The sequence below is a fragment of the Leucopleurus acutus genome (assembly GCF_964270905.1).
Source record: "Leucopleurus acutus genome assembly, chromosome: 10".
NCBI lineage: Eukaryota > Metazoa > Chordata > Mammalia > Artiodactyla > Delphinidae > Leucopleurus > Leucopleurus acutus.
The window spans coordinates 39,689,519-39,701,764 of record NC_139153.1 but is presented as its reverse complement, the minus strand read 5'-3'; the positions used below and the strand labels follow the sequence as shown (position 1 = coordinate 39,701,764).

At 42.9% G+C, this 12,246-nt stretch overlaps 1 protein-coding gene across 1 annotated transcript in view; it reads left to right on the top strand.

The window, feature by feature from the left end:
* The first annotated feature begins 6,642 nt into the window (after positions 1-6,642).
* Positions 6,643-12,246, top strand: part of ARIH2 (ariadne RBR E3 ubiquitin protein ligase 2) — a 46,580-nt gene continuing 40,976 nt past the window's right edge. The window contains 3 exon segments of the mRNA XM_082847270.1: positions 6,643-6,806; positions 10,083-10,141; positions 11,526-11,868. Of these exon segments, the coding sequence (XP_082703396.1) occupies positions 11,620-11,868 (249 nt within the window). The 5' untranslated portion in view covers positions 6,643-6,806; positions 10,083-10,141; positions 11,526-11,619.

Below are 12,246 nucleotides of genomic sequence, written 5' to 3'. Positions count from 1 at the left end.
TAAGCCTGAGTAAGTACCTAGGAACCAGATGTGATAGGTGTATGTTTAACTGCCAAATGTTTCCAGAAGAGCTCTTCTAGTCTGCATTACCACTAGATATAATGTTAGAGCCGTGTAGCTGACAGGGTCTTGGTGCTCCAGCCGGGTGTCAGGCCTGAGCCTCAGAGGTGGGAGAGCTGAGTTCAGGACACCTGACCACCAGGCACCTCCAGGCCCCACGTAAAATCAACTGGCGAGAGCTCTCCCAGAGATCTCTGTCTCAATGCTAAGACCCAGCTTCACTCAACGACCAGCAAGTCCCAGTGCTGGACACCCCATGCCAAATAACTAGCAAGACAGGAACACAGCCCCACCCATTAGCAGAGAGGCGCCTAAAATCATAATAAGCTTACAGACACCCCAAAACTCACCACCACACTCAATCTTGGCCACCAGAAAGACAAGATCCAGCCTCATCCACCAGAACATAGGCACGACTCTGCTCCACCAAGAAGCCTACACAAGCCACTGAACCAAACTGACCCACTGGTGGCAGATACCAAAAACAATGGGAACTACGAACAAGCAGCCTGTGAAAAGGAGACCCCAAACACCGTAAGTTACGCAGCAGATGAAGGAGCAAGGTAAAAACCCACCAGACCTAACAAATGAAGAGGAAATAGGCAGTCTACCTGAAAAAGAATTCAGAGTAATCATAGTAAAGACGATCCAAAATCTTGGAAATAGAATGGAGAAAATACAAAAAATGTTTAACAAAGACCTAGAAGAACTAAAGAGGAAACAAACAACGATGAACAACACAATAAATGAAATTAAAAATTCTCTAGAAGAAATCAATAGCAGAATAACTGAGGCAGAAAAACGGGTAAGTGACCTGGAAGATAAAATAGTGGAAATAACAACTGCAGAGCAAATTAAAGAAAAAAGAATGAAAATAATTGAGAACAGTCTCAGAGACCTCTGGGACAACATTAAGCCCACCAATATTCAAATTATAGGGGTCCCAGAAGAAGAAGAGAAAAAGAAAGGGATTGAGAAAATATTTGAAGAGATTATAGTTGAAAACTTCCCTAATATGGGAAAGGAAATAGTCAATCAAGTCCAGGAAGCACAAGTCCAGGAAGAGTCCCATACAGGATAAATCCAAGGAGAAAAACGCCAAGACACATATTAATCAAACTATCAAAAATTAAATACAAAGAAAAAATATTAAAAGCAGCAAGGGAAAAATAACAAACAAGGGAATCCCCAGAAGGTTAACAGCTGATCTTTCAGCAGAAACTGTGCAAGCCAGAAGGGAGTGGCAGGACATATTTATTTATTTATTATTATTAGTAATTTCTTTTTTTTTTCGAATTTTTGAATTTTATTTATTTTTTTATACAGCAGGTTCTTATTAGTTACCCATTTTATACATATTAGTGTATACATGTCAATCCCAATCTCCCAATTCATCACACCACCACCACCACCACCCCCGCCACTTCCCCCCTTGGTGTCCATACATTTGTTCTCTACATCTGTGTCTCTATTTCTGCCCTGCAAACCAGTTCATCTGTACCATTTTTCTAGGTTCCACATACATGCGTTAATATACGATATTTGTTTTTCTCTTTCTGACTTACTTCACTCTGTATGACAGTCTCTAGATCCATCCACATCTCTACAAATGACCCAATTTTGTTCCTTTTTTTTTTTTTTTTTTTTGTGGTATGCGGGCCTCTCACTGTTGTGGCCTCTCCTGCTGCGGAGCACAGGCTCCAGACGTGCAGGCTCAGCGGCCATGGCTCACAGGCCCAGCCGCTCCGCGGCATGTGGGATCTTCCCGGACTGGGGCACGAACCCGTGTCCACTGCATCAGCAGGCGAACTCTCAACAATTGTGCCACCAGGGAATCCCCAATTTTGTTCCTTTTTATGGCTAATATTCCATTGTATGTATGTACCACATCTTCTTTATCGATTTATCTGTCAATGGGCATTTAGGTTGCTTCCATGACCTGGCTATTTTAAATAGTGCTGCAATGAACATTGGGGTGCATATATCTTTTTGAATTATGGTTTTCTCTGGGTAGATGCCCAGTAGTGCGATTGTTGGGTCATATGGTAATTCTATTTTTAGTTTTTTAAGGAACCTCCATACTGCTCTCCATAGTGGCTGTATCAGTTTACATTCCCATCAACAGTGCAAGAGGGTTCCCTTTTCTCCAAACCCTCTCCAGCATGTTTGTAGATTTTCTGATGATGCCCATTCTAACTGGTGTGAGATGATACCTCATTGTAGTTTTGATTTGCATTTCTCTAATAATTAGTGACATTGAGCAGCTTTTCATGTGCTTCTTGGCCATCTGTATGTCTTTTTTTTTTTTTTTTCAGGGAAAATAAAGTAGAGTTTATTGGTGGGCATGGGTAGGGAGGGGGCGTGCTAAGCCTATCACGAGTGCAGGGCCCGCCATTTGTCCAGGGGGCCACGATTAGGGATGTACTTGACCCCACAGCCATCTGTGGGGAATGAGCTGCTTTTCTGCCACCATGTTTTCAAATTCATCTGCATTAAACTTAGTAAATCCCCGCTTCTTGGAGATGTGGATCTTCTGGTGGCCAGGGAACTTGGACTTGGCCCTGCGGAGGGCCTCAATCACATGCTCCTTGTTCTGCAGCTTGGTGCGGATGGACATTATGACCTGGCCAATGTGGACCCTGGCCACTGTGCCCTGGGGCTTTCCAAAGGCACCACGCATACCTGTCTGGAGCCTACATTGGGGAACAGCATGCCAGTCATTAATGTCCACTGGAAAGGGCCGTCTCCAAGGTCCCTTAGGGCAACCCACACAGGCAACAGGCTGCATACACTACCGAGGAGGCTGCTGTTTGCAGCCATTGTGCACCAGGCCCCTGTATGTCTTCTTTGGAGAAATGTCTATTTAGGTCTTCTGCCCATGTTTGGATGGGGTTGTTTGTTTTTTTAATATTGAGCTGCATGAGCTGTTTATGTATTTTGGAGATTAATCCTGTTTGCCAATAAATTATATGCCAATAAAATGGACAACCTAGAAGAAATGGACAAATTCTTAGGCTTATAGCAACCAGAAGCTGAGTATATGAGGGAATAAAGTTCTGTTGTTTCAAGCTACTAGGTTTATAGTAATTTGTTATGGCCATCCTAGGAAACTAACGCAGATATTTATCATTCCAATTTCTCTTCCTTAATTTGTAAAGTTCCAGATTTCACTGTTATCATCTTCCTTTTACTTGAAAAAAAATTATCATTTATTTTAAAGGCAGTAAATTCTCTTCGTTTTCCTTCACCTAAAAAAAAAAAAGATTTGAAGTAAACACCCTTGTAATAGACAAAAAGTAACTACCTTTTTTTTTAAAGCAAACTAGTAACTACTATATATATATGTGTATATATATATATATATATATATACACGTATATATATATTTTTTGGTACGCGGGCCTCTCACTGTTGTGGCCTCTCCCATTTGCGGAGCACAGGCTCCAGACGCGCAGGCTCAGCGGCCATGGCTCATGGGCCCAGCCGCTCCGCGGCACGTGGGATCCTCCCGGACCGGGGCACGAACCCGCGTCCCCTGCATCGGCAGGCGGACTCCCAACCACTGCGCCATCAGGGAAGCCCATAACTACCATATTTTTCTTAGCAAAATTATTTATTGGTGAATTATCAGAAACTTTCCTATTCATGACAGGAACAAAGGTAAAGATGTTTTTTAATCATGATTACTGCTTAACGTTTTACTGGACATGGTAGCTGATGCAAAAATACCAATAGGAAGGGAGGGAGAGAAGGAAGTAGGAAAGCAAGGAAGAAAGAAAGGAGAAGAGGGAGGTGAAAAAAGAGGGAGAAAAGAAAAGGAAGAAAATAAATTTAAGAATTAAAAATTAAGGGCTTCCCTGGTGGCGCAGTGGTTGAGAGTCTGCCTGCCGATGCAGGGGACACGGGTTCGTGCCCCGGTCCGGGAAGATCCCACATGCCGCGGAGCGGCTGGGCCCGTGAGCCACGGCCGCTGAGCCTGCGCATCCGGAGCCTGTGCTCCGCAATGGGAGAGGCCGCAGCAGTGAGAGGCCCGCGTACCGCAAAAAAAAAAAAAAAATTAAGAGTCCAAAATATCCCTATTTTCAAATGATCCAAATGCTCACTTTGAAAATTGAAGAGAATCAGTTGAAAATCCACTAAAACTAATAAGCAAGCTAAGTAAGGAGAGAGACACAAGAACAACGTTGGAAAGCAATAACATTTTGATACGTTAACAATAACCAATTAGAAAACATGAAGAAAGAATCTTATTCAGAGTAATAGCAAAACCCACAATGTATGCAAGACTAAACCAAAGATCCATGTGATTAAAACTATAACAATTCAAATACATAAAAGAAAAACAAAATAACTGTAAAGAAATACTATATTCCTTAGATGCAAAGACTCAATATTGAGGATATCAGTACTACCCTTAAGTTATTCTTAGAAATTCAATGCTCTCCAGTGAATTTTCAAAAGTGAAAACCCGTCATTCTGAATCTAAGGTTTATACAAAAGAAAAATTGTACGATATTGGCTAAGAAATTTTAGTCTTCTAGCTGAGGCCCCAGACATCGAGGGGCTAAAACAAATCATTCCCACTGTAGCCTGTCCAGATTCCTGTGCCACAGAAACCAAGAGAAACATTATATTTTATATTTATATATCTTATGTGCAAATTTATTTTGAAAAAAGAATACTACACACATCATTTCATATCCTATTCATATCACAGATACCTTTCCCTGTTAATAGATGCCTCAGTACAGCCTAATTGTTAATGGTTTTCTTTATTGTATATTTTACCATAATATAACAAACCTTTACTTTTGAACATATGGGATGCTGCAAACTTTTTCCTATAGAATCATCATTCTAAAGCACATATATGTGCACAAAATTTTATCTGTATCTTTAAATGTTTTGGCCTAATTTTTGTTTTTCTTCAGTATGCGGGCCTCTCACTGTTGTGGTCTCTCCCGTTGCGGAGCACAGGCTGCGGACGCGCAGGCTCAGTGGCCGTGGCTCACAGGCCCAGCCGCTCCGCGGCATGTGGGTTCTTCCCGGACCGGGGCACGAACCCCGTCCCCTGCATCGGCAGGCGGACTCTCAACCACTGCGCCACCAGCGAAGCCCTTGGCCTAATTTTTAAATCTTTATTTCCTGGGGAGAAATTGTCACTAGTTAAAAATAATGGTATTAGCATCAGCCCAATAAACGTCTATTTAATAGAGTAATATTGAAAACAAGGTTGGATCTGTGCCCTTAAGAAACTCAGCTTTAAGAGAGGCAAGACAGGAGAATAAATAAGGATTGTACACTGGATTCCAATATATTGTACTTGATATGTGAATGACCTCATTCTCTATTTTGCAAATGCAATAATTATACAGAAAAACTGATTGTTCCCTTTTATTCACTGGAGAGGATTTATTACCAGTGACCCAAAGTGAAGGCTTCTAATTAAAGAGATTTCATTAGCAGAAAATATATTTTGGGTCCTTCGCTAGTGTCATGATGTAAAGGGATTATATGTTTTGTCATAACAAATAAGTACACTGGATTATAGATAGACTTTTACATTGTTAATGCATAAAATTCACAACCCTACAATATGTTACTCATTACTATTAATTTTCACTCCAAATTAATGTGGGGCTTTCTAGTATTTGAATGCACCTGACTTGGGTACAGGCTCTGAATTAAACAGGAAGCTGAAAATCATGTATAAGAAATACACGAATACGTGCAAGAAGCAAGAACTAAAAAAAGGAGAGTCCATTACACATCGATATCTTGAATATCTTGAATATCAGTGTATACATGACTCATGTATGGGTGGAAATGGTGTGGGTTATCTACGGACTTGCACAGCGAGGAGGCTCCCTAACATCACTGGCTTCACACAGGCGTTTCCACGTTGTGCAGCAACAGCTTGAGTGGGACTTCACGGCTCTGTCTATCCATAATACTTGACAAAAGCCCTAAAAGGTACTTAAAGTCATAATGGCACTTCCTATACTGTTTGAAGAAACTGTGCAACAAGGCAGTTAAGATTTAATCTTGGGTGAATGGGACGCCAAAGAATTAGGCAGCGATCTAGGCCGCGGAGAGGGAAGCGGAAGCCTAGCGTGGTCCTGTGAATCGGCGGCCAACAGGCGACGGCCTCAGAACGTACGCAGAAATTCCCGGCCCTGCGCGCTGACCAAAAGACCTAGCTTTTCTTCGACTAGATAGCGGCCGGGAAACAACAGTCTTTTATCCACTCCACGAACGTCTGGATGTCTTTTCGGTGCCGGACACCGATTACAAACACAGAAGTGGGGAGTCCGACAGAAGAACCCTGGTTTAAAGTATCCCGGCGGGCGGCGCTGGTAAGCAAAAGCCGGAAGAGATGCCGTGACCACTCTCCAATAAGCCGAATCCTCTCTTCTGCTGCCTCTCGCAGCCGTCGGCACCGGCTGTGCTCTGGGCCCACTCTGGGTCGCAGCGCTGGGCTGTAGCGAAGTGTCCGCAGAGAGTCGTTACTGCCCAGCGCCTGCCGCGACCCCGGCGACCGCGGGTCGACCCCGGGCCGGAAGTGACGGAACTGCTCTGAGCACTTCCGGAGCTGCTGAGACGGCTTCGCCGAAGGAAGCAGCGCGGGCCTTCAGCGGGGTTGGCCCGCCGCTTCCGCCGCCGCCGCGCCTGGACCCGGTTCTTCTGGCCCGGCCCGACCCGGTCTGGCCCGCCCGGGCTCAGCGGCCGCGGGGCCACGGCTCCCGGTAAGTGCGCCGTGCGAGTCTAGGCCTTGTTTACCCCGGCGGGCCGGGGGAGGGGGTGGGCTCTCCGCGCGCCTCCCTAGCTCGGCCAGGGCTCCGCCTTCGTCGCTGCCCGCGAGGTCCCGGCGCCCTTGGCAGCTCTTACACTGTTTCAGCGCACTCCGCCACCCGCCGAGGGGCGGCTGAAGGCTGAGGCCAGGGCGAACCGGCGCCTGGCGTCTCTCCGTTATTCCTATTCTCGCCGCCTGCTCAGCTCGCAGTGAGGTCGGAGGCCAGCGCCTCTGACCGACTGGCGCCGGCGTATCTGGGCCCTCCCGGCCGGGCGCGCCGGCAGACGCGCTGCCTTCGGGGCTCCCCACTCGAGTCATCGTTGGGAGCTCTAGCAGTGCCGCCCGCGCGGTTAGTTAATGCCCGTTGGTGAAGGGTCCCGCAGCGCGTGGGCTCCGTGTCCTCGCGGATATGCCGGCGCGTCGGACGGGACAGGCGGCCCAGGAGCTGCGTTGACGCCTCGCCCGACGCTGCTGTGCTAGCGGCGGCAGAGGCGACCGTGTTCTGGGATGACTTCACCTCAGTACTGATTGTTACCCTGTCCCATAGAACTTTCTGCCACAATGGTCATATTCTGTATCTTTGCTGTTAAGTAGGGTAGCCACTGTCCACACGTGGACATTGAGCCTTTGACTTACGGCTCTTTCAACTGAAAAAGCAAATGTTAAATTTAATTTTTAAGTTAAGTTAAATTTAAATAACCACATGTGGTTAGTGGCTACCGTATTAGACAGGGTTCATATTTTTGTATCAAGTAATTTTCTTCGGACTTGTAGACTTAGTAACTGACCCTACAGTGCTAAATATTTCGTCTGGAGTAAACGTTGTCAGACCCACCAAAAAGTCTGTGTTTTGTTCTTATCATCTTTAAATTGAGAAGTCTTCCGTTTGAATTCTTTAGCCCAGGGTGGGTGGCAGGTCTTCTGAACAGTGACTTTGACTGGGGGAAGGGGGAGGAGTAATTGCGGTTACTCCTTTTCTGTTTGGGATGTGAGGATAATATTTAATATCCAAAGGAAATCAAAGCGTTATCATCAGTTCTGTTAATAAAGTAATAACATACTGGCCACTTTAAACAATGTCAGCACTCTTTCAAATAGAATAGGGGTATTTAACTTGGAAAAGATTAAAAATTAAGGTTTTATTTAAATTTGGACCTAGAACACCCAGTAAGTATGAAATGACATTCTCCTTTTTGGAAGGCAGCCTGAAGTTTTCCCCTGTTTCTTGAATATTTAGTTGGTGAGAAGGCCATGGGCAACCTGTAAGCCCAAATCCTGGAGAAAAAATCTAGAGAAAGTGAAAACGGTGCTTTTTTTTTTTTTTTTTTTTGCGGTACGCGGGCACAGCTCCGGACGCGCAGGCTCAGCGGCCATGGCTCACGGGCCCAGCCGCTCTGTGGCATGTGGGATCTTCCCGGACTGGGGCACGAACCCGTGTCCCCTGCATCGGCAGGCGGACTCTCAACCACTGCGCCACCAGGGAAGCCCAAAACGGTGCTTTTTTTGTTGTGATTCTGGAGGTAGCTTTGTGGATAGTATTAGGCTCTCTGGGAGGGTGATGGGGCGTTATGAGTCCTCATAGGCCCTGGATCTGGTGAAAGTATTATGCTGGACTCTACTGATTGGCAGCAGTGTGGTCCTGGGCAAGTTGCTTAATCTTTTTGAACTCTAGTTTCCTCATTTGTAAGAAGGGGATGATAGCCACTTTGTAGGATTATAAACATTTAATGAGAATGAGGCTGACCTGAAATTGGCTCTCATTAAATGAAAGCTATTATTGGTAGTGATATTTTGTAGATGGGAGCAATTTTTATAATGCTCTTTATGCAGATTTGCCTAATAAGCAGTATTGTACATAAAAATGCAGATAAAAGAAAACAATAAAAAAATCAATTATTCGTCACCTATTTTGGAAATCATCCTCCATAATCATTGTTTGGACTTTGATTTTCATTTAGTTTAAATTTGCCTGTTTGTGTTTGAAGTATTTCTTTGAAAGTTATAAGCTCTGGTTTTCCAAGAAATTCAAACGGATAAAGAAATGGACATAAAATTTCTAATTAAGTAAGCAAATAGTACTTATTTAGTCTTGGATAGTGGGATCTGCAGTTCTGAGAAAGTCAGGTAGCCCTTGAGCATGTCGGAAGAGAGGTGGAAAATGGGTGTTAATATTGCCTAGTGGGCATTCTACTGGAGACTTTTTTTTTGTCTTTTTTTGAGCCCAAACCACTGGACCACCAGGGAATTCCCTCTGTTTTCTCTCTATCTCTCTCTTTTTTTGTTTTGTTTTTTGTTTTCTTTTCTTTTGGGGACTTTTTTATTTGAAAATATTTTTTTCATGAATAAAGTGAGATCTGAAATATTGGCAGTATTCTGTAAGTGCTAGTGGAGATGACTTCATGGCAAAAGTCCAGTTTAAGTCAATTATGATTTGGTTTGTCAACCTCTATGTAACATTTAAAATTGAAATTGTGGTAGTTAATTTAGGAAATCTTAACAATAAGAGTGAGGTGGTGCCCAACATTGTAAATCAACTGTACTCCAATAAAAATTTTAAAAAAAAAGTGAGGTGTGGTGGGCTTTCAAACTGAGGGAGGGAACTGGGTATCCATTTCTCTCACCAGTACCCCAGGTTAAATTATTGTTAGCTGTTTATTTATTTAAGTCTGTTTATTTATTTATTTATTTATGGCTGTGTTGGGTCTTCATTGCTGTACGCAAGCTTTTCTCTAGTTGCCATGAGCAGGGGCTACTCTTCGTTGCGGTGCACAGGCTTCTCATTGCAGTGGCTTCTCTTGTTGCGGAGCACGGGCTCTAGGCACGTGAGCCTCAGCAGTTGTGGCACGCGAGCTCAGTAGCTGTGGTATGTGGGCTCTAGGGTGCAGACTCAGTAGTTATGGTGCTCGGGCTTAGTTGTTCCATGGCGTGTGGGATCTTCCTGGACCAGGGATTGAACCTGTGTCCCCTTCATTGGCAGGTGGATTCTTAATCACTGTGCCACCAGGGAAGTCCCACTGTTTACTTTCAATACTTTCTTTTTTTAGAAGGCCATGTAACTCTTGTCAGTATATAATTATGACATATAGATTTCTGTGGGACTTATAAGAAAACAATTTCTGGTCCCTTGCTGCTTGTCCTTTTAAATGTTTTTACTTTTTAAAAAATAAATTTGCAAACTCAGGGTACCAATTTTAAAATATATAAATAGAACTATCTCTTTTCATTTTAGATGGAAATTATATAGACTATTTGGATGACATCTTCCTGAAAGATCTTCAGGAATTACAGGTATTTTTAATTTAATTTAAAGATTAATTTTTTCTCCTAAAGGAAAAATACCATAGTTAAGTTCAGTTGTGATGAGGTGGTTCTAGCATACAAAAACAATTTTGTTAAAAGTCAAACTGCAAGTATTACATTACTGCCCTCTCATTAATGTGACTTATTTTTTAATTTGAGCATTTATAGGTAACACATCAGAGGTAGATTCACTGATATTTTTATAATATCATTAAAATGTGGCTCTATAATCCCTTAGACTGGTTACATATTCAGCACACATTGATTTTTAATCTTTGTTTTAATTTTTTTTTTTTTTTGGAGAGATTATGTACTTCAAATAGGTTTTAAATTTACTTTAGTATTTGATCCAGATTTGGTTATGTAAATTATTTACATACTATTCAATCCAAATGCTCTTGCATTTTAAGGTCCTATTATTTTTAGATTTAAATCACTATTTGATACTGTTCCTTGGAAATGATCACTTGAAATAGTTCTTGTGCCAAGAAGTTAATGGGTATTTGCCAAAGTCCTCTCTGAGAAGAAGTTAAGACTTGTGACTGTTTTGCTTTCTCAACTAGTATTCTCTTTTCATTTATATGTAATTGAGTAACATTTTGATCTGTGAGGATTTTTCAGTAGCTGGTTACATTTGATCTCTTGTTTCTTTACCCTAAGTAGATTCTAGCCTTGATCCTGCTAAGGCAGAATATCTATAGTTTTCCTTCACTATTGGGTCAGTTTCTTTGCTTCTTAAGTACCTCTTTTAAAAGATTAGTAGAACCCTTTAAAATGGAAAAATCAGTTAACTTTGCAGACTAGAGGAGGATGTTGAAGAGCTATGTGGTTTTTATTTTTTCTTTACTATGCACCTTTTTTTCCATTTATCTGAGAGTGATGTCTGTAAAACAATGGTATTCTTTCCCTAGATATTAGGGAAAGAACTGTGTCCCTATTTATGTACTGTGTCACCACTCAGTGGAGCATAATTAGCTAAGAGATTTTAAACTTTGGTTGTTTGGCTTTTAGGATGCTTCTTCTGTGGGCAGCCAGCTGTGGGAATGTACTCCTCTCTTAAGGACCGTGGCAGGAAGGACAAATCTATGGGACTTTAACTCCTTGACATAGAGCAGATAGCCTTACTCTTTCATGCCAGACCCTTCATGTGAAGTTACCATTGTTAACTGCTTCTGCCCCTCCAGGAAAGGGTTTCCCTTTGAAAGGCCTGGGCATAGAGATGGTGGTGAGGTTTCTTGTATGAGGGGAGACTTGGAATAGGCCACAGTGGGGATAGGACCAGGGCTATGCCATTTTGATTCTTGAATGGTTTCTGTTACAGCTTCTCATAGTGAAAGTAAGTAACACTTATTTTTTTCTTTTCTTCCTTTAGAAGACAAAAACACTAATGCATTTGAGAAAGTGGTAAAGTTTGTGGGGAGGGGAAAAAACTGCTTTCCTGATCTGCAACTCATCTGGATGTTAAGATGTCTGTGGACATGAATAGCCAGGGGTCTGACAGCAATGAAGAGGACTATGACCCGAATTGTGAGGAAGAGGAAGAGGACGAGGACCCTGGGGACATAGAGGACTATTATGTGGGCGTAGCCAGCGATGTGGAGCAGCAGGGGGCCGATGCCTTTGATCCTGAGGAGTACCAGTTCACCTGCTTGACCTACAAGGAGTCCGAGGGTGCTCTCAATGAGCACATGACCAGCTTAGCCTCTGTCTTAAAGGTGAGCAGCGTTGTCAATTCCCAAGTGTAATTCCTGCAATTAAATCTAAATATGAGCTGTTGCTAATGTCTCCTTCAGACTGATCAAATGGCCTGTAGCTTGAAACCAAATATAACTGTATGTTGCATCATCTGGACACATTTGATGCATTTACTTTGTTTGCTAATATGTGCATATCGAAGGTCCTCAGCTTCCCAGACTACTAGGAATTAGAAAGGAAGGGTGGGGTGGATTCAGGAAAAATAGACCAGAAGTACATAGAAAGCAGAACTGCATAGATTAACACTTGTTTCAGAAAGTCTTATGAAACTTTATGAGGTAAGATAGGATAAGCATCAGAATCACCATCTTCAACACACCAGTGTGTGGGTGACTGAT